At 38.4% G+C, this 24694-nt stretch overlaps 1 protein-coding gene and 1 long non-coding RNA gene across 6 annotated transcripts in view; one reads left to right on the plus strand and one right to left on the minus strand.

The window, feature by feature from the left end:
• Positions 1–303: 303 nt before the first annotated feature.
• On the minus strand, positions 304–24675 carry LOC144001107 (uncharacterized). 2 transcript variants are annotated; one of them, XR_013278373.1, is made up of 3 exons: positions 24379–24675; positions 14845–14968; positions 304–1271 (listed from the first exon to the last, which is right to left on the minus strand). It is a non-coding gene; the product is annotated as an uncharacterized LOC144001107 (long non-coding RNA). The 2 variants fall into 2 exon arrangements; XR_013278374.1 differs by lacking the exon at positions 304–1271 and adding an exon at positions 4911–5051.
• sptlc3 (serine palmitoyltransferase, long chain base subunit 3) overlaps positions 22166–24694 on the plus strand; it is a 28292-nt gene continuing 25763 nt past the window's right edge. The window contains exons 1-2 of one of the 4 annotated variants that reach the window (XM_077495108.1): positions 22166–22311; positions 24262–24533. In XM_077495108.1, coding sequence (XP_077351234.1) covers positions 24423–24533 — 111 coding nt within the window. In that variant the 5' untranslated portion in view covers positions 22166–22311; positions 24262–24422. Of the gene's footprint in view, positions 22312–23503; positions 23745–24261; positions 24534–24694 lie in introns of those variants that run through there. The other 3 variants (XM_077495111.1, XM_077495110.1, XM_077495109.1) reach the window with 3 other exon arrangements.

Below are 24694 nucleotides of genomic sequence, written 5' to 3' on the forward strand. Positions count from 1 at the left end.
ACCGATATTGTTTTAACTCCCTCTTAACTATCCTCTTTTGTCTCATCATTTGGCCTCTTCCTCTTTCTGGTCCAAAGAAGTTTGTATTTTACTCATGTTTGCGATTTTGATAGCTTACATTTTTACTATGGTATCACATGATCAAGCAAGCAGATGAACCAGATTTAAAAAATAAAACTTACTTCAGACTGATGATTAATAAAATATTTTTTTGGTTTAGTTCCTCTCTATGATTCAGTACCAAGTGTGTCACAGAGCGGGACGCAAGTATCAAGAGTCTGCCAGTCAGCTTTCACCCATGTGTGAAGAATTTCAGGACAATTTTAATATGAATATAAATTCTGGTTTGTGACATAAATGTTTTATGAGGTTGAGGTTAAGACTAGTGTTGTTCCGATACCGTTTTTTGCCCCCCGATACCGATACTGATACCTAGCTTTGCAGTATCGGCCGATACCGATATCATACCGATACTTGAGTTTTTTTTTCCTCAACATGAAAAAGCTGTCCTGTTATTGGTTCAGAGCATTCAAGAGCCAATAGGATATCTTAGATCGGCATGTAGTGAACATGTCACATATCAGTGAATGTCATGCACGAGCAAGACACAAGATGCTGCATCCAAAATCCTATATTAGTGTTGGAATTAATGGTATCGGCATGTTACTTGTGAGTAGCGCCGATACCGATACCACTGGTTTAATGCAGTATCGGCACCTCTGCCGATACCAGTATCGGTATCGGAACAACATTAGTTAAGACACTTTAGTTCTTCCACAACAAGCTCATTCAAACACAGAAACACAGTCTTCTTCACACTGTTCCCACCAACCAAAATGTCTTGGTAAGATTTCGGATTCAGCTGGAACTAAGCCCAACTCCTAACTTATTAAAACTTTAGTACATGTAGTGTATTTGTTCTCACAACTTTACTCCATACCAGTTATTTATAGTGATGTGATTGTGAGACGGGAGGTCAGTTCCTAGGTGATCCAGCATACACGGAGGCAAGCTGACAAATTTACTCATGTTCTGACCTTCGCGGGGCACTGCGGCGCTCCGCTGAAGTGGAAGTAAAGCGACGGGCATCCTGGGAGAGCAGAGGCCTCACGGCCAGTGGACTAGAGCCGAGCGTACGGGGGATGATTGTGCAGTCAGATCAGCACTGCGGAGGCGAGGGTTTAGAGGCTTTAACGTGTACGCAGCACATGTAATCCTCAAGCCTCGGGGTAGGACTACGTGCCAGTCGGATCCTCAGTAGTGCTGACATTCTGACGAGGAACGAGAAAAAGATCTGTTAACGGACGTCGTCATTTAATTCGTCATACGCTAGGACACACAAATCTTCAAAACAAAGCTCAAAAGACTCGCCGCTCCGGTGTTTATCTTTAGCTCCATCATAAAATATCCCCGGGGTTGGGGCACACTTTGTGTACATACATTAAAAGGGTTGGTTTTGTTTCATCAAGCTAAATCAGCAGGTTTAATGGCTTTGTTTAGAGATCATATGGTAATCACAGTGGGCAACCACACATGACAACCCCGTCAGCAAATCAACGTATTCGGCCTTCTATTGGGAAGCAGGTATTGGATTACTGAAGCCTTGTTTCCTCTACCAGATCTGAAAGCTCTGATTTCCCGAAGTTTTTTTGCTCTCACTTATCGCTGCCTTTGCTTTCTCCGGTCGACACCCTTCTCCTCCCTCAGATCCCACCTCCCACAGGGAGGTTGAGGAAACTGACGCTTCAGCACTTCTGCAGCCTACAGAAAAACACCATTTGCAGAGTACTGCTGTCTTTTTGTCAAAAGGGCAGAATCTGCAGAATCATACTGGAAAAAAAATATGCTCTTATTATTGGCTAGATAATCATAAGGAATTTAAGACAAGTTACCAGCTGTGTTGTAGTCAAGATCAAACCAACCAAGACCAAGACAATATCGAGACTAGAGGGTATCCAAACCGAGACAAGAGCAATAATTTTGGAGGTCAAGACTGACACAAGTCAAGTAATCTTTAGGTTACCTGTCTTCATAATTCCTCTCAATATGCCATAAAAGTTGGAAATCGTGCCAATGTTTCCTGCGGTGCACCACAGAATGTATACGAGTGTTTCCGCTTACATGACAAATGAACTTGTGGTTTTGGAGACAAATTTTAATTACTGACAAATTTGTTGATATTTTTTCAAAATTTACAGGGGCGCTGTCAGACGTCTTCATCCGCTCTCTGTGTGCAGGGGGTTTGGCATCAGACAAGGCAGAGTAAAAATGCCTTTGATCCGGGATAAGACCAAGATCCTTAAAAAGTGGTCTCAAGCAGACAAGGTACATGAAAATTTATGAAATATACACTTCAGTTCATAAATCAAGTACTGTACAGTTGGGAGATCCTCCAAAAATGTCTACTTTTGACTCAAGAATGCACTTGATATGGGCCATTTACCCCTTGAGCAGATTTCATCGTAATATAGCACAACATGAAATTGGGATGCTCAGATGCCTAATGTAACAGAGTGCTGCTTGAAATCCAATGAATTGCACTTTAATGAATCATTATACGCTGATGATAATTTCCTTTTACATCTGCGCCTTTAACCATACAAATCCCCATTAAATACCTTTGAATAGCTTCCCCTCGATGACGTTATGTCCACTTCATAACATATTGAGAGCATGTGAGCAACAGATAATCTAAGTAATCGTGCATGCAGTGGGATTTTCTGCATGAGCAACAAGCATCTTTTCATAACAGGGAGCGCATACACTTCATTTCATTATTATTCTAAATACAGTGCTGTAAGGTCCCCAAGGTCCACAACGTTGTAATTTGTCTTCCGCTCAGACTGTTTACATTGTTTGGATGTGAATTGGCAGATATGAAAAATAATTTCTTTCCATTTGGGATCTATTTTCAGCTGTTCCAACCTAGTCAGCAGAACCACTAGAGCATAACAACAAACAACGTTCGTTCTTTGTTAAAGAATCATTGAACAAGAATGCTTTGTTATTGTTATATAATTCATTGATGGTTCCATACCTGGCCTATTGCATTGAAGTGTGGGGGTGTGCTGGTAAAACCTACACCGAACCCATCATTCTTTCACAGAAATGTGCTATTCGTGACGTTTTCGGATGTGGATACAGAGATCACACTACACCAATATTTATTTAATGAATTGATGGAGTTTAACCGCCTTAAAATAATGCATGAATCCCATCATGAAATCTTACCATTTAACATACAAATCAAATTTAAAAAAAAGGGAAAGTGAGTACAAATCAGGAGGAACTGATATTTTTCCCAACCCAAAATACAGAACAAAACAAAAAGAATTATGTATTTCAACTCAAGGTGTCAGTTCGTGGAACGATATGGATTATAAAACAATCACCTCAGTCCATTTGTATTTAAAAAAAAAAAAAAAATTTATAAAAGCACAGTTACTGGAAAAATACATATAGCACAAAAAGGTTATGCTGTTTATTTTGTTTGTTATATTGAAAGCGTCTTGACTGCTTGCTGTCATTTATTTTGTGTTCATTTTTTGTGTGCGTGTGTGTCGATCAGGGGCAGATATAGACCCCTTCATAGTTTGTAAACAATGTGACGCAATTTAAAGGGCGGGGCTTAGCTGCAGGCAAAAACACCTCAGTGGCGTAACACAGCATATTTTCACAGAAAGTTCACGTCGGAATGGACGCAGAAAACGGCCATTTGAGTTAATATGTGAGTAAACTGACTCCCCATGACCGTGAATGTTACTTTAAAAAGTTAACTCTGACTGATGGGTCGATATTTACTGACCTCCACGCACTCACGCACTAGATAGATGATTTAACGGGACTACCCACCGTGCAATGGCCGGACATTTAAATCTACCTTATAGAAAAACTGAGTGTTTATATTAAAGATAAACTGAAGGCCTATAAATCATTACATTTCTACACTAACTACGTCTTGAATGGACATGTTAAAAATTTAGAATATAACAACTTGGGCGAGGACTTTTGTGTCGTGCGGTCGCAAGTGCTGCCAAGTCAATGACAGGGACAGAAGACGAGGATATACGAGGCATGCACCTTCCGACAAAAATTTTACAAGAAGTTATTGGAACCATTGTGGGGGCTTTCGCCTCGACAAAACGACGAGTGTGACGATATATCGATATTGCGATAAATCATGATACTTTGTCTCCCGATAGATTATCGATACGTCTACGCAAGTATCGCGATATTTGTAGTTAATATATAGCCACTATAACGGGCGCCATTGTTCATGACTTATTGAACAATTACTTGGCGGGCCAATAGGGGGAGTGCCTCATAAGGCGGCGGGGAAATGGACGGAAGTCTTCAGGCGAAGAAGACTTATGAGCGTAGTTTATTATTATTATTATTATTATTATTATTATTATTAATAATAATAATAATAATAATAATAAATTTATTTATATTTATTAGTATTGTTTTATTTATATATATATATTATATTATGTATTTATATTAGATTTATATTGATATTATTTTATTATATTATTATTATTATTATTATTATTATTATTATTATTTTATGATTAGTTTTATCGTAGATTATCATGGATTTATTACCTGAGCAATATATTGATAATCGCGGTATCGTCATATCGTGAGATAATCGTTATCGTAAGCCTTGTATCGCATATCAATCGTATCGTGAGGTAGCCAGAGGTTCCCACCCCTAATACAGCTAACGTTTGCTTAGCTAGCGGTTAGCATTCGGGCATGTAGCATGTAAATACGGACTTTTTGTAAGTACGTGCATGTAAAAAAATCCCACAAATAATGACTAACTTAAGTAATTTCAATCACAACTAAGTCTAGCCCATATCATTGTCCAGGCTGAATCTGATTCAGATATGAAGTGTGCGCTGCAAACACGAGCATTGTTGATGATAGCCTCAGTCCAGTCCTTTCGCCTAATCGCGTTTAACCACAGCCGTCTGCGATTACTCTGACTGGCAGAGGCTGGGATGCGATGGAATTTCAAGTTTTTTGTTGGTGCTTTTATGGTTCTGGCAACCAAAAACACAATAAGACGACATTTTCTACAGACAACAGCGTTGTTTACTTCTAGCTGCACTTCCGTTGCCTTGTTTTTGCCTCCAGTAAACACTGTGACGTCATTGTGACGTAGACCATGAAGGGGTCTGTAAGTTTTACTTCTTTCTGCCCCCTTTCATTTTAAAGAATAAAATACAATATTGAATTGAATTGAGTCTACAACTATAAATACTTTTTCATTATTAATTTCAACTACATGTTAACCATTTTGCCCTGAAAATTATTCACGCAACGTACATATCATTCCTGCTCTGATGTGCATTAACAAGTAAAAACTCACATTAAATTAGACTAATCCATTAAAAGAAAAGTGTAATCTTATGCTCCAGTGAATATTTTCTCATGCAGTGTGATTTGTGCACACTCATTCAGCTGTTAAAATTACACTCTAATCATACTTGTATTAAGTGTATTCCTCCCTGGCATTTTCGCAGTAAAAAGAGTGAAATGCAAACCATGGTTAAGGGCGGTAACCATCCTCAGTAAGTGAAACTAAATGTAACAAATAGCAGCGGCTTCAGAATTCATCCAGCTCATGTGACTAAACCTGCCAGCCCCAAGACAAGCTTATTCTTCCCTTCACCTGTCTGCCTCGTTTCTGTGAGTGCTTGCAGACTGTGCTGCCAGCCCGACATGCTGAAGGCAGGCCGTGATATCTCTTTCTATTCGAAACTTGACTGTTACATGGGAAGCGGCTCCACACTGACACGCAGGGCCAATTGAAGGGTGCTGTGGCACTTTTAAATACAATTTCCTTCGGGTTGGAAGGGTTAATTATCTAGGTCACTGTTTTTTGATGAGATCTAACAATGTGTTCCAAATGAGGAAAGAAGTTCTATCTCGATACATAAATAGACAAAAGTGTTTTCTGCGTTTGTGTGTGCATGCATGCAGGCATACCCACGCTGAATACTCAATTGAAAAACATTACATTGAGATGCCTCCAGAGCAACTAATCTACTGGATGGATGTCACGAAACTGGGTCATCTCAAGACTTAAATGCAGTCTTTTTTGGGGGCTTTAAATTCCAAGTAATTCTTTTAATCTTTAGCATCTTGCACTGGCATCCATGTTTGTGTTGGAGGATGATGCTGAATTATAGTGAGGCTGTCCTACATTAGCCTCCACAGTTTGATGTGCCTCATGGTCTCTCACGCATTGACAAGATTTATTCACACTTGTTAATAGTTTTAACAAAAACGGTCATTCAGCAAAGACCGATGACTATTCACGATTTGGCATTTCTTGAAAGGACAGTGGGACTTTTTAAGGGACCAAAAGTAATGGGAATTAGAATTGGTTCGGTTCTGTCCTCCTCACTAGATGTGACTACTCTATCCACCTAGACAGTTAACAGATGAGATGCTTCTTGTAGTTTTTATCTCTTTAATTAATTTATTTATTTAATTCCTGTAAAACTGAAACAAAGAAAAATACAATGCAGCTCATTAGTACAGTGCTAAAAATATCTGACTAACATTGTTTTCTAACTAAATAAGCATACACCAATCACAAATGTAAAGAAATAATAATCAAACCAATAAGTACACTTTTATAATAGGGACGTTCGATACCACTTTTTTTCAGAACGATACCGATACTCAGACCCTCAGTACTCACCGATACCGATACCAACTGCAGATACCAGTAGTAAATTTTGACAAATAAAAAAAAAGAAATCACTAAAAGATATTTTCAAACAAATATATTTCCTTTAATTTTGGCAAAAAAACAAAAACAAAACAGCACAGTCACTCTTCAATAGTCTTAACGCTCAAAATAAAACGCAAAAATGCTCTTTTAGTTTAAGATTCACAATTTTGAAGTATTTCCAAACCGGTGACGTTTTGGTGAAAAACTGCTGCAAGCTAGCGCCAGTTACAGGCAAGGAGGACTCACTTAACGTCTTCTACCTCTGCCATCGCCACCGCTTGCACTCGTCTGCGTCACGAGTACTCGAGTACTTGAAAAAAGGCTGGTATCGGCCCGATACCAGGTACTCGCCCATCCCTATTTTATATTGCTAAGATAGGCGTTCTGAATTAAAGCAGACGACACAACCAAGGTACGCTAACATAGTTAGCAATCTCAAGCCCGCTAGCATCAAAAAGCTAACGAATGCTAACATCTTCACTGACTCGTTAATACCAACATTTCGAATTTACAAAAACAATCAATCCGACTTACTGTTTTTTTTTTTTTATAGCTTACAGAAAGTTCTACAAATGAACACAATTAATTACTTACAGCCTTTTAATTAATTAATTAATTACGTGGGCCAACACTCCACCGTGTGTACGTGTTGCTCTTCAAGAGTGTCATTGAAACTGACGTCAGTCAACTCAAGTGAATCAGACGTAATACGCATTTCGCCACGCGAGGGTGCTAAAAGTCAACATCAATCACTGAAAATAAAACGTAATAAAACTATAACTTCACAGGTTCCCTTGTATTAATTGATAATGTTTGAATTCTCAAGTGTTTTGGCTGATGTTATCTGCTCAATTCAGCAAAATTCTGAGAACTCATTGGATGGCACTTCACAGTGCAGATGGACAATAACCTGAAGCATACTATGAGAGCAAGTTATGTCAGTAGAATGGCCAAGTTAGTTATTTTAATTGAATCTAATTCCACTTGCTAAAGATAAACCAGAAGTGAAAACACCCCAAGAGCAAAGAGGACCTGGTACAAGTTGCAGTACAGGAAATGCAAAAAATGAGGACCAATACAGGGAGACGGGATGGAAGCCTGGTGGTTTACTAGTTAGCGCCCCAAATTTCTTAAATGGGAAAAAAGGAAACATGAGGAAGTGCATATTGCAGTTTTACAGTAAAAATAAACAAGTCCTCAATCTTTCATCATTATTTTTAGTTTCATTATACTGCATCTTAAATATTTACTGTATCTACATTTCCCAGACACTCTAGTCCCTGGAGGGTTGCATTATCAGGCTGCTGCGCTAATGTATTCTCACTGACACCGATCAGTTTAAATGATGCCTTTTCATCTTATTGGATGAATGGAATGATGCATGTTAACATGCTTTAATTGAGACGTTCAGCCCCTCCCAAGTGTCTCTCAATGACATTTCTGGGGGCTCAGATGAAAAAGACTACTTGCATATCAAACACTGTTAAATAATTCTCATGGGGACTATGTTTCATATTAGAGTTATTCTCCTTTGTTGTCAGGCTGCTTGTTTGTTTTTTCACACAATCTGGTGATTCAAAAATGAATGTGTCAAGTTTACAATACAAGGGCTGATTATGGTGGCCGCTAAAAGTCCGACAGTATAGTGCCAGAAAGGGCAAATGACACACTGGAACACTTAAAAAAATAAAATAAAAAGGCAATCTTTTTAAATAAGAATGCCACATGAAAACATCCCATCCCCAACACGCGCCTTCATAAATAATTGAAGATTTAATCTGTGATATTTCCAAAGGTCAAACACACAACAAAGAAAGAGAAATACCACGACTTTCCCTCTTATAAGCACACTTGGTAATCATTCCATATCTGAGTTCATACGTTTTCACCTCCATGCTCTATAAGTAGCTGCAGATAAAAAGAGGTGAAGAGGTCACCAAACAACATGAATGATTCATCCTTTTGTGTGGATGTGGACTGGAGGGAAGCGAGCTATTGTACTTGATGACACCCCGGAGAGGACAGTCCCCACTTAGCCCCGTCACAGGTTGAGAGCAAGGAGCCACACTCACTTTTATGCATAAATGTCTACTTCATGCATTAAATGCATGCGGTCCTGATGGATTTCCTCTGCTGATGTATTATCAATGAGATCAGCTCTCTGCATCACTGCCCCGGCACAGGCGGAAAGGGCTCCATTTTCCTCCTCAGTGCCTCTCGCAGCCGAAAACCAATGGAAATTTAAAGGCACACCTCAAGTTGCTTTCTTTAAGTGGTGGTAGTGAAATAGCTGAGAGTTGTATACATCAAACATGCTTTTATAGCAACTCCTGATTATTCGGATGCATTATATTAAATGAACTTGAAATCAAAAAATTTGCGTTGGACTTTCTGAATCTCATCATCTTATTACCTTTATTTATTTTTATCATATATATATATATATATATATATATATATATATATATATATATATATATATATATATATATATATATATATATATATTAGAACTGTCAAACGATTACATTTTTAATCCGATTAATTACATCTTAGAATTGTGATTAATCACAATTAATCACTTAATTAACTCATTGACTCCCAGCCATTTTCACAGAAGCAATCCCGTTCGCTCCCGGCTGCTTTACTGGATTTTGACTGATTTTGCAAGGTCCACAGAATAATGTGTTCTATTGCTGTAAAAGAATGGAACATATCAAAAGAAAGATTAAAGTCTTTTCTTTCACCAGTAAAAAAAAAAAAAAAAGAAGAAGTATGTTTCTATCTGTTTCCGTTTTGCAGCAATTCGCATTAGAAGAGAGCTAAGTTTCATCAGTTTTCACAAATCTATTTAAAATTGTAAGTAATTGAGCTTTTTTTCTACATGGCCCTGGTTGATCTTCTTTGCTCTGCTGCCACCTGCTGGCCGTTTGTGTAATAACTACCATTTCTGCAACCGTTCTTTGCAGTTGAGAGGCTGCATCAAAGCCTTATGTATGCTCTAGCATTAAAAAAATAAAATAATAAATAACGTATAAATACGTCTTTGGGACACTTAAAACATAAAAAAACAAAACATTTACACTTTAATGGGAGCAAATGAGTTAAAAAGGCTTTTCAACCAACATTTTTTGCCGGCAAATTTAAAGAGCACCTGTTGTGTTTTTTTTGTTTTTCGATATTTAATGTTACAAGGACGTCTTCAAAAAAAATATTATCCACTGCACACGCTCATCCTCCAAACCAATAGTTTGACATAAACAAATATTCTGAATGTCATATGTAAGCATTTATGAAATGCTTTACTTTAATGCATTGCATGCAATGTTATGTTTATTTCTCAAACACAACCTGTACAACTTTTAACGTAACCATCCGCTGTCAGCTAAAGGATCATCTGCGGTCAGCATCAATTAGTGTGGTTAATCTGCGTTAATACATGATAATTGCGATAATTTTTTGTGATCAATATTGCATTTTTATTTAAATGTATAGTAATAGTTATTTAAAAAGGAGCGTATTCTTCAAATAAAAATAACACTTTCTGTGGTATTTGCTGAAAACTTTTGACTGATTTTATATTCATTCCTCATCCCATCGTCCCATTTAATGTTGCTGAATCATCTGAATTCGTGCATGTTCCTCGTTTCAAATGTTAACTTTCTGATGTATGAACTTTGCATGGTGCCACTCAGTAAAATTCAGCGCATTGCTGGTGCCGCAGTTTCCCGACTCTTCATGTCTACTGAAGGCAGCTCGGAGCTCTATATCTGTGTCACCCTCGCACTTCATCGGTGACACACTTATTGCCTTTGTGCTGCCTCCTCATCAAGCCGGAGCTGCGGAATGCTGGCAGACAGATATGAGAGCCTGATTGTTTTTACCTTACAAACAGAAGACTGAAAGACTTTGATGTGATGTTGTTTGTGACTTCACTTTAAAGCCGCCACTGAGAAGCTGACGTTTCCTTGCGCGGTTACAATGAGTTCATGTCAGGTAACTGCACTTTGTATAATTGCCATGCTGCCAAACTAGCACATGTTCCTAATATTATATGCAAAATCTCAAATTACAAATCAGAATAGAGATGCAGGTACTTGCATGTTGGGGTAACGGGACAATAAACTCCATAAAATATAAATGTTTTGCCAGGCTGAATGTGTGTGCAAAGTTTAATGAGTATATTCACCCAAGTTTAGAACCACAAACAACATAATTTTTCTTTGCTATGGCAACAGTGTGTGATGAAAGAAAAAGCTTTCAACAACTTTGCATCTTAAACACCTTTAAATGAAACGCATAAAATTCGAAGACAATCCGGTAAATTCGCTAGAAACTTGTTAAAACTCATTCACTCCCAACCATTTTCACAGAAGCAACCCCCTTTGCTCCCGGCTATTTTACTGGATTTTGACTGATTTTGCATGCCCACAGAAAATTGTGTTCTATTGCTATAAAAACATGAAACCTACCGAATTAAAAATTAGAGCTTCTCCTTTCATCCGGAAACAAAAGTATATTTGTATCTGTTTCCGTTTTGCAGCAATTAGCATTAGAATATAGCTAAGTTCCATCATTATTCACATTCCTTGTGAAAGCACTGGCAAAAAGAGCTTGTGCAACATGGCGCTGGCTGATCTCTTATACTCTGCTGCCACCTGCTGGCCATTTTTTGTAAGAACTACCATAGTCTTAAGCCACTTCTTCAGGTCAGAAGCTGCATCAAAGCCTTCTGTATGCCATCCATCCATCCATTTATTTGACCACTTATTCCTCACAAGGGTCGCGGGGGGTGCTGGAGCCCATCTCAGCTGGCTTTGGGCAGTAGGCGGGGTACACCCTGAACTGGTTGCCAGCCAATCGTAGGGCACACAGAGACGAACAACCATCCACACTCACAAGCACACCTAGGGACAATTCGGAGCGTCCAATTAACCTGCCATGCATGTCTTTGGAATGTGGGAGGAGACCGGAGTACCCGGGGAAGACCCACGTGGGCACGGGGAGAACATGCAAACTCCACCCAGGAAGGCCAGAGCCTGGACTTGAACCCGAGTCCTCAGAACTGAGAGGCGGACGTGCTAACCAGTCATCCACTGTGCCGCCCCCTTCTGTATGCTATCGCACAAAAAACAAAACAAAACAAACAAACAAACAAACAAACAAAAACATATAAATATGAAATAGGCAGTGAAACACATTTTTGTGTTTGGATGAGTTAAATTATGATGTCTATAAAAAGGGCAAAAATGGCGGCAAATTCCAAAATGAAGACAAAATGGCGGTCTACCCGTTAAGGTTTACCATATATGGCTCCAAAATATTTTGTTTTGTTTTGTTTTGGGAAGTGACACAGCAAGTCAGATAAAGATTTACTCATCACTGGTGTTCTCGTGTTTTGTGTTCTGTTTGTAGCGCCTCTGTTTTTAGCTTCCACTATGTTTGTTTTTTTTCAAGCGGCAAAATCAGCTGGACACACCAAAGACTGCCAGCTTTAACATTAAACATTCATCAACAAAAACAAAAGCAGCATTTCATGCCAAACCAACCACAAAGTTGCCATTATGCTAACTGATCGACATTTATATAACTGTGCTTAAGTCAAATAATGTAAGTACAGGAAAAAATACATAAAGTAACAGTTACCTGAAAAAGATCATGTTGCACCACATTAGTCCTTTGGGTTTATGTGTGGATTTGAGTTATTTAGTCTTAAGTGCACTGTGGCGTAGTTGTATAGACAGACGGTTTAAATGGTTATTTTTACTTTACACTGTGCATTAACCTAATCATTTCATCCTTTCCTGTTAAGGCTCTTTAAGTCACATAGACATAATGGCCATTTGAGAGTAATCGCTAGGGATATGATTCAATGGACTGACTGGGAGTGGCTGCATGAAGCGCCAGCAAAACAAATCACATTAACCTCAATTAACAATGGGGAGGCCTCTGGAGTCCAGCCTGAAGTCTCAGCAATAAACCTGTCCATCTTGCACGCTAACACCCCGCAGGTATAGCTGCTATCTTTCCATCTATATACTGTACGAGACCACACACACAATCAGGAAATCTTGTTCAGTGGGATGAGAGCTTATAAGGTCTGGCTGTGTACTTTCAGACCACAAATTGTTTGAGCAATACTAACTTATTCTGATACTTGCAATCATCAAATGTCAAGGAATAACAAGACCCCAGTCGCCGGTTAGCTTGCGATTTTAATTAAACCACTTGGCAAAGTAATAACATAGGCTACACATGCTGCCATAATCTCAGCTCATCCTCCAAACACGGAGATCTTTCAACACGATAACCTCTCACTCTAGTGTTTATTAGCAAAATACTTGAAGATGGTTTAGAATGTCTCCGAAAGAGAGTCAAATTAACTCCTGCAGCACCGCTGATGAGCTCTCACGGAACACTTTCGTGCCACTGCGCCCTAGTTGGGAATCACTGATTGAACAATCTCAACAAACATTTGTCAGGCTATTGAGTATGCTCCGAGTGTTTGTTCAGTGGCTGCAGCTTTTAATTGCTTGCTTTGAAGCAATAGCGAGTTAGCCAAATCTAAACAGGTTGTTTTTGTGCCTGGGGATTCTAAGTATTTTTTGCTTGTTTGTTTGTGAGTGTCTTTATGGTCACATGCTTGTTGATATTGAATGTCAATCTCCACTTGTGAATTGTTTCAACTGCCAACGACATACACATTAGCTTAAAAATAGGTAGAAAATCATTAGCCTATACTACGAATTAAATAGACTATAGACATTGACAGACTAGTTATTCATTTTAAAAAATAATGCTCAGTGTTAATGACACAAGTGTTCATTTAATAATATTTCAGTCATCTACACTACTACATTTGGATGTGTCCAGTGCGAGCGCATAAATAGGGTGTACGAGAAGCCCAGCGGTCACTCAGGTCATCGCACATCCACAACTCAGCTGGTTACAGTGCCGTTCCTGCTGCCCCAGGATGAAAACATGCTAATTATCTTGATTGGAAATTGTAATTATTCATAGAAGTGAGAATGTGAATGACAGGAAGTCAACGTGTCATTTCTGATTGCCTGCCAATCTATTTAGCACACTCACTGCCAGCCCAGTAAAAAAAAAAAATGCATCATTTGACGTCGTTTTCCGTCAATGGCAGTTAATGTCATTCACTGCCAGCCCAGCAAAAAAATGCATCATTTGACGTCATTTTCCGTCAATGCCAGTGAATGAGTTACAGAGGGTTTACATCAACTAGCATCAAGCGTCAACTATAGGTCACAATGCACCTTGGTACTGTATTAGAAAGACAAATAAATAAATAAATGGATATATCTAAAAATAAAAATAGAGGCTGAGTGAAAATATTTAGTTATCAGGTTATCTGTCTGATCCTTTTATCAGCGACAATACAAAAGTATCAACAACTTTTCCAGACTTTTGTAAGACAGATGAAAAAAAATAAACTGATAAAGCTTCAAAACAGGGTAGACACTGATCTGATCTAATCTGATTATCACTTTTTTTTACTCTCACCAGGAGAATATTATTCCACCCTGCTCTGTATATACCGTAGATGCAAATTAGATGTATAAAAAAAAATCATCCACAGAGTTTAAGAATTTAAAAATTGAACAAATTAAGTCATATCAAACTTATGAATGCTGAAAGAGAAAAAGACGCCTTCCAGTCCACAATACAGTACTTTCACAACATAGAATTTTAGGATTAAATGTAAACTCAAATTGCAAGATAGCCTACTGACAAATCTTCAGTGACGTATCATGTAGTATGCCAGTCACAGCGTGAAATCAACACACAGAAAAATATTTTGTGTTAAAATGTCAACTTGAATATGGCTACTTAAGTGTCTCATCATTCTCGTGGCTACATGCTTCATCTTGCATTTGTCTGGGAGCACATTAAGTAAAGATGATCACGAGTGACAGGGACTTTTGCATCTCGCCCCAATTAGCGTCCATCCCCCTCAACATTTGCAACTGGAGGAGCATTCACACATGCCCGTCAGTAACTCGCCTTTTCTTAACCCTGTGATGAAAATGCACCTCCCACCACACCCACATTCAGATTCAGATTACCTTATTGATCCATAAAAGGGCAATTGCTCCTCCAGAAACATGACCAACAGAGGGAGCCAGAACACGAAACAATGGGTTGCCATTCTTGGGAGAGTTTCTCCTTTAAGGGGGGCACATAATGAACCTAGGGGGAAAAAAATGGAAACTTGCATCATTAATTTACCATCACAGCAAAGATGACTGCATTTCAAGCATGTACTATTGATATGTGAGAATTATTGCAAATAGACTAATCAATTTTATGACTGTGTGCATTTGTTTAATATTCAAAATGATGTTTTAGGCTTTTTTCTCACAGCGCAAAAATATTGGTGATCAGCACCATGTGCAGCCTTGGTTGATGTCCATGAGCAGCTCCACTGCAGGACTACAATCCCTTAAGTCAGCACAAAATGGTACATTAAACATTGAAATGCTTTTAGCGCGCCAGCTTGAAAAATAACACCCAATAGCGTGATTTTTTTTTTTTTTCTCACTGTAGCTGTGTACACACCCACGAAAAGTCCTGATGTGATCGATCAATTAGGGCTGAACGTGCTGATCTTTTAATGGGGTATCTGGGAATTGAATCCGTAAACATACTTGGTAACCCTACTGCAGTTTAATATCAAAAGAACAGCGCAGACGTTTGAGAAATACGGCGTTAAATTTGTTATATTGATCCTCACTCAGTTCCTCGGGTGAACATGAAACATTAACTTCCATTTTTCCTTGCGTGCGTTTCCTGTATCGACTCTTCTCCAGAACACTTCCAAAGATAGAGAGTGAAGTGTGCTGTAGGCATAGAAGCAGAAATCTTAGAAGAATTTTATTTCAGGCCTCATGTTCAATGAAAAATACATCAGACTATCTGTGCTTTGAAGGGAAAACACTGAGCTTTGGTGATCGGTCATTACTGCAGCCTCACAGAGCTCTTTTTTCTGCAGATAAAGTGCTTTCCAGATTTCATAATAATTACTCAGAAGTGGCTAAACTCACAGTTTTAGCTACCAACTACATTTGCTGTCAGTCTGTGGAAAATAAAATGCACGGTTGCTAGGCTGTCACCATCCCACAAACGGAGATAAAACCTGCAGCACATTGACAAGGACTCAAAGCCTTTGCGTGCCAAAATAAAACTTATTAGAATTCTGTTCCTGCAGAAGTAGGAAGAATAACAAATATTGAATGTGACTTGCGAGTACAGTAACTGTGATATTACCATTTGAGAGCGAGCTATGCATAGTAAATGAGCAGAGCCTTAGTGTGGCATAATGTGGATTGATACTCGCACAATAACCGTGTTCGACAAAAACGACTAAAAAAAAAAAAGAAAAAAAGAAGAAGAAAAACAGCCCCTCCGGCTATCTGTCTATGTCGCTCTTTTTATTTCAATTTCACTTGCTGTACTAATGCAAATTTGATGGCATGGCAAACGAGCTCAAAGCACTATCAGTTACGCTTTTTTGTGGACTGACATGTTGCTTTTGGTGGTGAATGGCTGAGTATAATGACGTTGGCTATACACACGTTGTCAGTGATTGATATTTTATGCAAATTGTGCCAAGTGTCTCGTCGTTTGGTGTGACAAACAAAATTGCAGCGTGGCACATTATTCTACAAAGTATGATTATCCTATTTTCATTTAAAATGTGTTTTAATACTCAGTATTTCTAACTGAACCAAGTGAGAAATTACGATAACGTGTGGAACTGCCAATCTGGAGTAAACATTCTTGACTTGACTGGTGTTTAAAACACATTTACAAATACTTTATATCATCATAAGTTCAAACTTATTTGCAAGTACGTTCAAATGTACTTGTAGGCTAAACGCTAAAGAACTTAGCATATTTTTCCCATCATACCAAGGGATATTAACGCATGCACACCGGCCTAGCCCTGGGCATAGGCGAACTAGGCGATCACCTAGGGCGCCATCTAGTGGAAGGGTTGCCAAATTGCAGAAATTATTCCCCCAGCAAAAAAACCCAAAAACATTTACAATGAAAAGGTCCAAGCCCACAGGTGCTGCATTAAGAAAGCGGTGAAAGGAGGAAGAGGAAAAACGGGCCCAGGGGAGAGGCATGTATGTCAGTCAATCATCATTGTCTATAAAAATAAATGTGAAAATAGCGTCCATTATATCCATGCTATGCAGTGTGCACCAAAGCGAGGCAAAGCTTGCTGGCTTTATAATAAAGCAGTAAGCCCTGTACAGATACCTGAAAATAGATTTGCATTAATCACTGTTTCACATAACCACATTAGAAGAATTGTGTGTCGTTTTAATGTAAACAAATATAGAGTAAAATCATACTTTTGATTTTTTTTTTTTATTATTATTTGTAGTTGTCTGTGAAATTTGGCAATTATTGTGTGGTGTGCTATTAAATATATATCTATTTTATTTATTTATTTATGTTGGGGCGGGGGGGGGTCGCCTAGGGCACCAAATCACTTAGGGCCAGCCCTGCATGCACATGGGGGAAACTGCAGACTGGAAATCATGCATTGCGGACAAAAAAATAAATCATAAAAATGACAAATATATTATTTACGTACTTAATTTTCAAACATAATGTAGCCAAATAATAATAATAAAAAAAAAAGCTTCTTTTTTTTTTTTTTTAACTTGCACATGTACGAGTCAATACCCTGTGGCATTATGGGGGGAAAAAATGCTCCGTAGACTAAACAAGTACATTCAGAAGTATTTGCAAGTGTGTTTAAACATATTTGTAGGTATACAAGTACGTTCGAAACATTTATATTTGACAATGAAATTGCGAACCAGCCTGTGTCCATATGTGCTCTATGATTGACCGGTGTAGTCCACCCAGTATGAAAAATGGATGGGTGGAATATATAATATATAAATATGCCTGATGCTTGACACATAGCAAGGTGCAACGTAGTTGTAACCAAAACAACTTTCTTCCCATACAGCATCCCTTTTCCTGACAGCAAAGACCTATAAACACACTTCTTTGCGGAAAAATGGCAGCATGTGCCACTGAGATTCCCATCAACCTTGTATCCACGAGACAATAATTTTTTCCCCACCCGATCCCGAACACGGCATCCCGCCATCCATCCTCCTTGACATACTCGCCCGGCGTGACAGTGACTCGAGATTGGCCCGGTGAGGGGAGGAGAGGCCATCCATTAAAATCAGCCTGCACTGGTCCATACATCAACCACCCCGCAGGACTTCACCTCCAGGAGGCAGCGTCCCACATGTGAATGTCCAGCCACTGTCTGTATGGCTGACTTACGACATGCTGGAGTGGAGATTTAATGTGCAGTCTCACTGGAGCTGCTCGGGACTCTGGATACGAGTAGATAGGAAACGGTAATTACAGCCAGGGGGAGTCTCACTGGGAGTCTGGAGCCTTGCAGAGAGTTGGTGTCGTAAGGCCAATAGATTTGTCAGGAGGAGAACAAGTGGTTGACAGCGGGGAAAAAAAGGCACTTCCGAGCAAATTTAACTTCACAGGCAAGGTAAGTTTTTGGTCTCCTTGGTGACATAATTCTGCCAAGAAGTGTTTTCAAAATATGACTTATGTATAAGATTCTCACTAATGGAACTTGAAGAATGCAGAATTACCCTAATTGACAACATTAATAAACTCCTTGATTTATATAATTCATATTTTCTATACAAATGACAGAAGGATTCAGGTCGGACAAGAAGAGCATAATGGGAAAAGCAGAAATAGAACGAGGCTCACCCAACAACATGCCCCCTCCAGCCTCTGTGAGTCATTTTCAAATGAACTGCAGAACTTAATTAATGTCAACACAAACAATAAAGCACCAACTCCATCTCTAAATCTTCTTGCTTTAATTTTTTTATTCTCCACCAGCTCCATGTTTTTTGCCAGCAACAACTCAATGTGTCGCAAAATCTTTCTTTTCCCACTTCTTCCTTCTAACGTGAACGGGGGTTAATCTTGCAGAAGTGAATGCTCAAAATTGAGACGACTGCAGCGAGCGGCAAGGCTGTCTGCAGTCACACGGGGCATCATAGCCCAGACAAATATGTATTCACAAATTGGTACGTGACAATGGAGCCAGCTCCGCCCATACTCGTGACGCCATTTTTGTGTGATCAGGTCACAGCAGGTCAAGTTTGAGATCCGATAGAAAAATGCGGTCTTGCACGTTGCTTACAAAAACGATACAATGCCAAAAATTTTGAACATACAGTATGTATTGTTCTTGTCATAGCATATTTTCCACGTCTTCGTTATGCTCTGTTTGCGTGTCCGTTTTCACGAGACCTAGGGGAGATGTCAGGGATGACAGTAAATTCTATTGTTTTGAATGTGAAACAATGGGTCATTTTTGCCCACGTTTAAAGTATCACAACTTCTGTTATTCTTTACATATTGATGATATTAAAAAATACTAATAATATTTTGTGTTCCTTTAGTCAACCCCTTTTCAATGACATTGCTTTTGCTGATTTAAAAAGAAAGTTCGTTCTTTTTGTCACTTACCTAAATAATGGCCTTGCTAGCTTATCCAAATAGCCAAACATTTATAAACAAACTCCACAGACTCCAGGTCTGCAGTAAAGTTGCCTATTAATGTGAAATTGCAACAATAAATATAAAATACAATCTATATATACACTACATACAAACTAATTATCGCAGACCAACAAACACCAACAAAATTAGTCTGTGGTAACAATTAGCGATCACAACTAGCATTAGCGATTAGCATTTTAAGTCAACAAAATGTCACCTACAATCTGGCCCACATATAGATGTTGCATGTTCATTACATATAGTTGTTTTATAGATTACAGACAATGCTTGAATAAGAAAGAACCACAAGAATAACGTTCCCCTCTTGGTGGCGCACCAACAGAATTTACAAACACAAAACTGAACATACTTCAACAAATGAAGCACCCATAAAGCTTGAAAATAATGTGATGGTTCCAGTCTGTTCCTTCTCCCTGTATACACACAAAAAGTAAGATATTTATACCCTGTTTAGCTGAGTAAAACACTCCAAGGCAAAAAGAAAAAAAGTCAGTTAATGCATCAGCGTTTTATAATTTAATCAATTCTCATGGTGGTCTTAACAGACTATGCATTTGGCCAAAATCATTTTAAAGTCTCCCTCCTCGCAGCTCACAACAGAAGCAGGCGCAGTCATAACACAACAAATTAAATCCCATTGCTGCCACTTTACCATCCAAATACAAGCAACCTTGTCTTATTCCGTGTTTAGGATTATGCGATCAGCATGTCTGCAAAGGGGATTTAATGTAAATGTGAGATGTGCACGGATACAAAATTGAATATTCCTCTTTTTGATGTTTTTTTCCCCCCCCTTAATGCTGTATGATGTGAGTATTAAAATGAGGTCAGCCGGGCCTGACGAAGAAATTACATGATTTAATGGCACCCCAGGGGAAGTTTAAATATAGCTCTGCATTACGACTGGTCTCCAACAGCACAGCTTGACACCTATAAACATTGAGATCCAGCACAAGTCAGGCTGTGAATGTTGTGTGCAAATACCACAAGCTTAGGCTTGGGCACGCAATTTTTTATTCTCAAATGCATGGAAAATTTGCCAAGTGGGAGGTGCTGTTTCAGATAGTGCCACTAGGTGGCCAAATTCCCCACGCAGCATACTCACCAACAGAACCTGAACACTAATTATTACAAAAACGATCAAGTGTATTATATATTATTTATCTGGGAAAATGTATTACTATTAATGGTTACAAGAACATTAAACAAGGATTAGCCAACAGCCAATTTTACATGACATTAACATTAAAGTGGTATTTGACTGAGACGCCCCACTGAGCACTGTGTGCATTTGCCCGCTAATAGTTTCACCATTCATTTGTATTCAAGGTGGAGAATGCCTTTCATGGCCACTTTTAATTAATTGCCCCATCTCATCTTAAAAAAAAAGGGCATGTGCATTTAATAATCTTATGGTAAATACAGAAAAGGGGAACTGGGGCTTTGGAAATGAAACAATCAATCCCGTAAGGAAATTAAAACATCAATCAATAACAACCAGGATAGATTTCAAATAGGGAAACTACTGTACTTTAAATATCAAGTCAGATGTTTTGCAACTTATTGGTCTTTTTGGTCCATAGCAAGTCTTGAGCACTGACCGAACGATATATTGAAATGTTGCCTTTACAACAGTGGTGTCCAAACTACGGCCCGGGGGCCATTTGCGGCCCGCCGTCCATTTTTCAGTGGCCCGCGACATATGCTAAAAATGGCATTTGAGTCAGTTCAAATAAAATAAACAAAACAAAAATGTTTGGAGATGATCAAAGTAAGAAGGGAGGGTATTGAAAAACATTTTAGTTAACTAAAACTAATGGAAAAACTAAAACTAAAATTCAAAAAACAATATTGTTACCGAAATAAAATAAAAACAAAAATGCTTTTAAAAAATGAAAACTAACTGAAACTACATTTTATGTTTACAAAACTAACTAAAACTAACTATAATTATAGAAAACATGTCCTTCATTTTAGTCTTTGGTAATCAATTTAATGTATGAGCCTTTGGGGATGATTTTATATGTGATTTTTAGTAGATTTATTTTGATATGAACCGAAATAATGAAAATATGTCACACAGAAGTGACGTCATCTAGCAGCAGCCAATAGAAAAGCAACTTCGAATGACGTTGCTCCCATGGTGTTTTTTAAATATTGCGCCCAAGTAATACACATTTTAAAAAAAATAAAAATAAAAAATAACTAAAAAACTAATACTAATACTGAAACTACCAAACTAAACTAAAACTAAGCATTTTTTTTTAAAGAACTAAACTAATAAAAATTAACAGAACCACCCTGAAAACTAATAAAAACTCAAATGAAAAATTCCAAAACTATAATAACCCTACTGCCATATTACAAATAAATTGGATTATATACTGTAGCATTTTTCTAAATATGCAAAAGCACAAATAAATTATTTATACAATTTTTAGGACTAAACACAATTTCTCTTTATAACATTATGTGGCCCTTGCGTCCTTCTGATTTTCTGTATGTGGCCCTCAAATGAAAAAGTTTGGACACCCCTGTTTTACAAAGATGACATGGTCAGAGATATACTTATTGATGATAAGTTCCATATTGTGCTTGTGCTTCACTTTGGCGTAGAATTACATCGTGACAATAATAATGTGGGGGGGGAGTAGATTTCATTTGATTCTGATGTAATTTGTTGCGCCTGTGATATTGCATGATCCACTTTGTTCATAAAGAAAATTTGATCTGACTTTACTGCTTTATAGCCGTCAAGATCCTTTCTTCTAACCATTTCCTAGCTATCCTTTCACTCTGCATTACAAAGTTGGCACCACTGCCTCACATCACCTCCATGCCAGTGGCTTATGCAGCAAAATGAAGACTAAATTCCTTGAAATCCTATAGAAGAACAGGCAACACATCTCTATTCAAGACAGCAAGTTAAGGTAGGAGGATGTGAAGAATCCGATACCTTAAATGCAGCGTACTAAGGCTGGGGTGGCCTCCTCGGTTCACTTATTCTCTCTCGAACAGCTGGATTCCGCCCAGCGGGAATGTTTCACAGTACTGTATCTTCTTTTCTGGTTTTTCTCTTTAATCGAAAATTCCCCTGATCTTCCAGCGGTCCTATACTGTCTTCATTCATGTGTCAGGCTGCGCCCCACCTCCCACGAGCAACCCTCCCTAACAAGGGAGCTACAGCCCTGATCCGTGAATGACAGCAGATTTTGTGCGTCATGCCACGGAGCAGCCGTTAACGTTGGCCAGTGCGGCCTCAGAAGCAATTTGAGCGAACTAAAGAGAACATTTCCAAGGAGACAAGAGAACGTGGGAAATGATGGCAATTTGTACCTACAGTATTAAATAATTCCCATTTCAAAGATATTAGTCAGATGCTAAAGTGTCCCTTAAGCTGCATGTTACAGCTTCAGTATGAAGGAGAATATAATAGACGATACTCCAGCTTGTATAATGTGAGTAAGGTGTTCCGACAATATGCTTACTTTCTCAACTCAGATGGAACACAGAACTGAGTTAACAAGAAAACTTTTCGTTCGACCTGACAATGAAAAGTGCCTGTATGAGTGACATTTCAATAATTCATCAACTAATGAGGCATTCCATTGACTACAAATAGATTACTATTTATGTGCCTGCCAATCCAATATCACCGAGCTTGAGTAAATGAGCGATGGTGAACCCTTAAGTCAAATATAAAAAAAAAACACACAAAAAAACACGTTTTCTAATATGTTCTATGTGCCCCACATAGTTTCAACACTGAATTAAGCAGAAAATTCCACCTGGGGAGTCGCCATTTTGTCCTTTACTGCCACCTGCAGGCGACCAAAATTGAAATGGCTAACCTAGTTTCTGGATTTGGTCACGTGACTGTGATGTCAATTTCAGTCAACAGCAGGTGGCAGTACTGAGCAAAATAGCAGTCGAGTTTTCTTGAACACCTTTTCATGTCGAGGCACACTTAAGTGCAAAATTATTTGAGTATGTTTTTACAAAGTAAACTATACACTGTGCCATTTTTCTTATTAGACAATTAATTAAAATCCTTTACATTTTTAGATCGTTGGACTGTACTTTATATTGATTTCTGTTTTAATCCATGATTTTAGTCATTATTACTAAATTTGCTTCTATTCAAATTACATTGGCGAAACCAGAAATACAGCAGCGTACAGCCGGTTGTTCGGTCAAAGGGAAGCCTGATTTGCCGAGGCGACTTGAAAGCATCACTGCGCATGAGCTGAGCGCCAGTTTGTCGAGGATCAAGGCGGGTCCAGGCCGTCAAATCGTACTAAAATTGATTTTAACTACGTCATATAATTGTCAAATACTCCATAAATAAAGATAAACACACTAGGTAAGTCTTTAAAAAAAAAAAAAAAAAACCTTGTCAAGATTTGCTATGTTTTGCTATAAAATATATAAGGTGAGATAAAAGCATTAGGTGAGTCACAAAGGCACCATAGGAAAACAAATTGCCTGGAAATGTGTCATAAAAAAGATCAATACAACAACAACAACAACAACAACAAAATCTATCATGCATCTGCAGTGTGTTCTAAAAATCTTGCTCCAAATTAAATGTTCTAAAAATTTTGCTCCAAATTAAATCCAAAGATGAAGAATATTTTATTTTAATGTTGAAAAAAAATTATCTCAAATTTAGTCAACACATCAAAACGGAATCTAACTAATAAAATACCAACGCTAGAGATTGAAAACCTGTTTCAAACATCAGGTCATAAAATGCCAGTTTATCTGTTCATCAGCCCCTAAACTCACCAAAGGTCAATTGCTGTATCAATGCGTGATTGACAACGTCAGATGGGAATTTATTTAACACGAACGTGCTGATTTTTTTTTTCTCCTTCAAGTCCGCAACGAAGTGTGCATAAAGTGATAAGTTGCTTGTTCTGTCGTGGAAGCCCCGACACAAGAACAAAATAATGGAAAGCTCACAGTGACGCGGCGCGAGGAGGAAGTCAATTCACCTTGTTGATACCTGCACAAAGTTGACAGCCGACACAGTCTCACCATGGTGCAGGGGGGAGTATGGCGCGACCGGCCCCTCATGGAAACCTTAACACACCCGGACCAAAATGGACTGAAATGCAAGGAGATAAACGTCTGTCACAACACCACACAGGTATGGATGCAAAAACAGCTTTTAAAGTGCGCTAAATAAATGCATGTTATGTTAACGTGACAATATATTCAATATTGGAACAGCTTTTAGGAAAGATTGCTTTTATGCTTATCGCCGGACAGGACTCGCTTTGTGACGTCAACAGACTTTGTGCTCACCTA

The sequence above is a fragment of the Festucalex cinctus genome, chromosome 14 (genome assembly GCF_051991245.1).
Source record: "Festucalex cinctus isolate MCC-2025b chromosome 14, RoL_Fcin_1.0, whole genome shotgun sequence".
In the NCBI taxonomy this organism is placed as follows: Eukaryota; Metazoa; Chordata; class Actinopteri; order Syngnathiformes; family Syngnathidae; genus Festucalex; species Festucalex cinctus.